The 4,932-nt window shown below is 56.3% G+C and overlaps 1 protein-coding gene across 4 annotated transcripts; it reads left to right on the forward strand.

Moving 5' to 3' along the window:
* Positions 1 to 554: 554 nt before the first annotated feature.
* LOC143269901 (H-2 class I histocompatibility antigen, Q10 alpha chain-like) lies at positions 555 to 4,675 on the forward strand. Of its 4 annotated transcripts, XM_076557290.1 has the most exons (8): positions 555 to 671; positions 874 to 1,140; positions 1,404 to 1,679; positions 3,202 to 3,477; positions 3,605 to 3,709; positions 3,886 to 3,918; positions 4,068 to 4,115; positions 4,253 to 4,675. In XM_076557290.1, exons 1-8 carry the CDS (start codon positions 599 to 601, stop codon positions 4,255 to 4,257), a joined length of 1,083 nt encoding a protein of 360 aa, XP_076413405.1. In that variant the 5' UTR covers positions 555 to 598; the 3' UTR covers positions 4,258 to 4,675. The 4 variants fall into 4 exon arrangements, with proteins under 4 accessions (XP_076413405.1, XP_076413406.1, XP_076413403.1 ...); XM_076557291.1 differs by lacking the exon at positions 3,886 to 3,918 and having other exon boundaries at positions 4,253 to 4,389; XM_076557288.1 differs by lacking the exon at positions 4,253 to 4,675 and having other exon boundaries at positions 4,068 to 4,236.
* The last annotated feature ends 257 nt before the right edge of the window (positions 4,676 to 4,932 follow it).

A 4,932-nucleotide genomic window follows, 5' to 3' on the forward strand; every position in this document is an offset into this window, starting at 1 on the left:
TGTTGACTTGATGTCTTCAAATCCCAGCCACACATAACTGAAGTAGAAAGTGAAAGCAGAGGTGAGTGGGATTCCAGCAGGGAGAGTCACAGATAACACAGGGTCAAAAGTGCTTGACCAGAGCTGTGAAAACTCCAGTCACCTCCCGATGCAGGTGTCCACGGCAGCCCCACACCCTCACCAGGACTCCGACAGCACCTGTTTCTGTGAACATTCATTTCAAGTGCTGTGTGTATTTCATCTGGAAATTTCGTGCTCTTAGGTTTCATCCTGACTAACATGAGGAGACAGTTGTCCTCACGCCGGTCAGAGACACCATGACACACAGCGCTCCGTCCCGCAGCACAGGGTTCAGCAAAGTCTCAGTCCCCAGGCGGTGAGGTCTGGGGTGGAAGCCCAGGGCTGGGGATCCCCAGGTGCCCAGTTTCACTTCTCCAGCTCCTGACCTGTGTCGGGTCCTTCTGCCCGGACACTGATGACAACTGTCCTGTTCGCACCCCCATTGGAAGACGAGATCCCGGAGAACCAATCAGCGTCGCCGCGGTCACGGGCTATAAAGTCCACGCAGCCCGCGGAACTCAGACGCCCCAGATCCGAGATGGGGGCGATGGCTCCGCGCACGTTGCTCCTGCTGCTGGCGGCCGCCCTGGCCCCGACCCGGGCCCGCGCGGGTGAGTGCGGGGTCGGGAGGGAAACGACTCTGCGGGGAGGGCGGGGGCGGCCCCGGGGAAGCCGCGACCCCGCGTCGCCCAGCCAGACCCTCCCGCCCTTCTCCACCGCGTCCCGAGCCCCGCGCCCTGCTCCCCTCCCGGCCCGCGCACCCGCCCGGGGTCCCGGGAGGAGGGTCGGTGTCTCACCGCGCGCCGCCCCCAGGCTCGCACTCCATGCGGTATTTCTTCACCATCGTGTCCCGGCCCGGCCTCGGGGAGCCCCGGTTCATCTCTGTCGGCTACGTGGACGACACGCAGTTCGAACGCTTCGACAGCGACGCGGAGACTGCGAGATATGAGCCGCGGGCGCCGTGGGTGGAGCGGGAGCCGGAGTATTGGGAGGAGCAGACACGGAGAGCCAAGAATGCCGAGCAGATTTTCCGAGAGAACCTGAGGATCCTGCTCGGCTACTACAACCAGAGCGAGGGCGGTGAGTGACCGCGGGTCGGAGGTCACGACCCCTCCACGTCCCTACGTCAGGGCCGGAGTCGCCCCGGGTCCCGGGTCCGAGGTCCGGGAGGAGTCGGGGACCGGGACCCGGTTTCCCTTTCGGTTCAGGGGAGTCCGCGGGTGGGCGGGGCCGCGGGGCGGGGCTGACCGAGGGTGGGCGGGGCTGACCTCTGATGGCCGGGTTGACCTCGGGTGGGCGGGGCTGACCTCTGTTGGGCGGGGCTGACCGAGGGGTCCCCGCAGGCTCTCACACCATCCAGGTCATGTACGGCTGTGATGTGGGGTCGGACGGGCGCCTCCTCCGCGGGTACAATCAGGAAGCCTACGACGGCCGCGATTACATCGCCCTGAACGACGACCTGACGACGTGGACGGCGTTGGACACGGCGGCGCAGATCACCCGGCGCAAGTGGGAGCAGGCTGGTGTTGCAGAGATACGGAGGGCCTACCTAGAGGGCGAGTGCGTGGAGTCGCTGAGCAGATACCTGGAGATCTGGAAGGACGCGCTGCAGCGCACAGGTGCAGGGCCGCGGGCAGCTCCTCCCTCTGCCCTCGGGCTGGGCTCAGTCCTGGGGAAGAAGAAACCCCTCAGCTGGGGTCATGCCCCTGTCTCAGGGCAGACAGTGTCCCTGGGTCTCCTGATCCAGCATGGCAGGGACCACACTGATCCCCAGGCTCAGCCTTCTCCCTGGACAGCTGCAAATCTGTCTCAGAGGAGGGAGAGGAGACCCCGACCTAACCACAGTGGCTCCTGCAGTCTGCAGCCGCTGTCAGCCATGGTCTCTCCAGGTCGGGGTCTCTGCCCACACCAGGGTCTGTGGAAACTGAGTCCTGTCATCTGAGTGTGTCAGCCTTACACACCAGGACCGGAAGTCTCCTTTACCTGATGGGAGACATGGACGCCCCTACCCTAGGCTGTTTCCACAGTTTCTAGAACTTTCCAAAGATACATTCTCCCAAATCCCTTTGGCTGAGGTTTGCACCCCTCATACTCCAATTACGTCTATTCCCAGAATGGCCACGTGAGACCTTATGGTGTGCCCTGGTGAATACTAAATTGTAGGGGGCTTTTTCTTTTTTTTTTTCTTCCTTCATTTTTTTTTTTTAAGTTGCATTTTGCTTTTACTCCGTTTTTTTATCCCCCTCACTGGGATGATACTGTTTCTCTCTCTCCCCCTCATTTTATCATCTGTATCAGTCTCCACAGGAGCCAGGGGGAACTGGTAATCTGTATAATTAGACAAGTCAGTGTTTCCTTTACACTAGAAAGGCTCCTGTGAGCTTAGACTGTTTTCTGCCATATTAACATCCAGAGCCCTCCTGCTCTCCCTCAGCCCCAACAGGTCACAGTGTTGCTCAGTGGATTAGGAATTGAACTTCCTCAGAGACAGGGTCTTCTGCAGCTCCAGGACAGGAGTGACAGGGACGATCCACACACCCCTGTGAGCACCGCTGTGTCCCAAGGAGTGCTGCCCTGGGCTCCATAGCACACTTCCAGGGGTCCTGGTGACAATACCTTGTATCTTGTCCCCCAGAGGCAGGGCTTGGGGAGTCATTTTCTCTGGCTGAGTGTCAGAGGTTGACCACATTTCTGCTGCACACTTTGGTGATCTCTGTTCACTTGGACAGACAGTTATGCTGGTCAGCAAGAAAGCCACAGTGGTTGTGCCTCAAAGGTGGAAGCTGTAGTTGGTGTCACCCTTCATGTAGGCCTTGTACCTGATTTCTTATTTTGATATGAATTAATAACATATATAAATTATTTTCCTTTCATTCTTTTACCACCTAACTAATGCTATAGAACATCACATGAGGAAGACCATGCTGACCTGCTGGCTCATGTGGATTCCCTCTTAGCTACTGAGTCCCCCCAGGAAAATGTGCAGCTCTGTGATGAGGGGACCAGCTCCACCTGAGGTCACTAGTGTGATGACAGAATTGTCCAAACAGACACAGTTTAGTGTCAGCATTGGTTTAACGTTGTCTTTGCAGATTTCAGTTTATCTTATTAATTGAGGGATTTATTAAATCTTCCACACAGATCCCCCAAAGGCACATGTGACCCATCACCCCACACTGAAAGGAGACGGCACCCTGAGGTGCTGGGCCCTGGGCTTCTACCCTGCTGAGATCTCCATAACCTGGCAGAGGGATGGGGAGGAACAGACTCAGGACACGGAGCTGGTGGAGACCAGACCTTCTGGGGATGGAACCTTCCAGAAGTGGGCATCTCTGGTTGTGCCTTCTGGGGAGGAGCAGAGATACACATGCCATGTGCACCATGAGGGGCTGAAACAACCCCTCACCCTGAGATGGGGTAAGGAGGGTGTGGGTGCAGAGCTGGGGTCAGGGAAAGCTGGAGCCCTCTGAAGACCCTGAAAAGGATCAGGGCTGAGAGCTGGCATCATGACCCCCAACTTCCCCTTCTGTCCTTCGCTTCCCAGAGCCTCCTCAGTCCCCTGTCCACATCTGGGCAATCATTGCTGTTGTTGTAGCTGTGATCATTGGAGCTCTGGGGGCTGTTGTGTGGTGGAGGAGGAGAAACACAGGTAGGAAAGGGCAGGTCTGGTTCTCTCTCAGCCTCTTTTAGAAGTGTGCTCTGCCTCACTATTGGGAAACATCCACATCCCTCATTGCTCCTGTCTCTAACCTGGGTCTGCTGTCAGTTCTGGAAACTTCCTAGGGTCAGGTCTTCCCTGATCTCTCACAGCTTTTCTTCTCACAGGTGGAAAAGGAGGGAACTATACTCCAGCTAAAGGTAAGTGTGGGGAGCGGGATTGTCCCTGAGGCCCTTGGGGTGAAGCTGGAGTATTTGGGGAGCTCTGCCAACCCATAATACCTCCTCCAGTGAAATCTTCTAGAGGCCATGTTTTCATCTTCCTGTGACTATATATAATTTTTCCCTAGGCAGGGACAGTGGCCAGAGCTCTGATGTGTCTCTCCCAGGCTGTGAAGGTGACACTCTGGGGACTGATTTGGGGAGGGAAAGTGGACATGATTGGGGTTCAGGGACTCCCAGAATCCCCTCTGAGTGAGTGGTGGGTTGTTGGGATGTTGTCTTCACAGTGACTGTTCATATCTCTTGTTTGTAGCGTGAAGACAGCTGCCTGTCCTGACAGTGACAGAGATGTGCTCAGGTCTCTGCTGTGACGTCCTGAGCCCCTCAGTTCACTCTCAGCAACAGTGTCTGATGTTCCCTGTGACGCTGTGGGCTCAATGTGAAGAACTGGGGAGCCCAGGCCACCCTGCACACCAGGACCCTGTCCCTACACTGCCTGTGTTCCCTTCCACAGCCAACCTTCCTGGTGCAGCAGACAGGAGGGGACATCTCCATCCTGTCACCTCCATGCTGCCCTGAGCTGCAGCCCCTGACGCCCCACTGAAAATAATAACCTGAATGTGAACTTGGTTGTTCACATCCTTGATCTGACAGGTGGATTGATGAATAAATTAAATGGTTGAAATACTTAGAGCTTGTGGAGGAAATAAATGGCATCATGGAGAACCTTCCAGAATCTGTGTTCATTATGCTGTGTGTATCTGGTGGACAAGATGAGGCTGTGGGAGCTGAGTGTGAACAGGACTGTGCCCAGGTGGAGCTCAGTCCATTGTTGGCTGTGACATGGTCACTCCTCAGCTCTGTCACCTCCTGGCTCTGTTCTCTTCATCACTTGAACCACATGCTGAGAGTCTGTGATCACAGGGACACTGGGATGACAGAGCCTTGTCCTGTCCCCATGATTGTGAACAGCCAGGGCTGCTGTGACAGGTT

This window comes from Peromyscus maniculatus, chromosome 21, assembly GCF_049852395.1.
Source record: "Peromyscus maniculatus bairdii isolate BWxNUB_F1_BW_parent chromosome 21, HU_Pman_BW_mat_3.1, whole genome shotgun sequence".
Classification (NCBI taxonomy): Eukaryota; Metazoa; Chordata; class Mammalia; order Rodentia; family Cricetidae; genus Peromyscus; species Peromyscus maniculatus.

Bases quoted from the DNA above. Each gene is read 5' to 3' on its own strand.
- LOC143269901 (XM_076557288.1), top strand. From the start codon at position 599: ATGGGGGCGATGGCTCCGCGCACGTTGCTCCTGCTGCTGGCGGCCGCC. The intron at 672-873 runs GTGAGTGCGGGG...CGCCGCCCCCAG, and splicing joins CCCGACCCGGGCCCGCGCGG to GCTCGCACTCCATGCGGTAT. The intron at 3,919-4,067 runs GTAAGTGTGGGG...ATTTTTCCCTAG, and splicing joins GAACTATACTCCAGCTAAAG to GCAGGGACAGTGGCCAGAGC.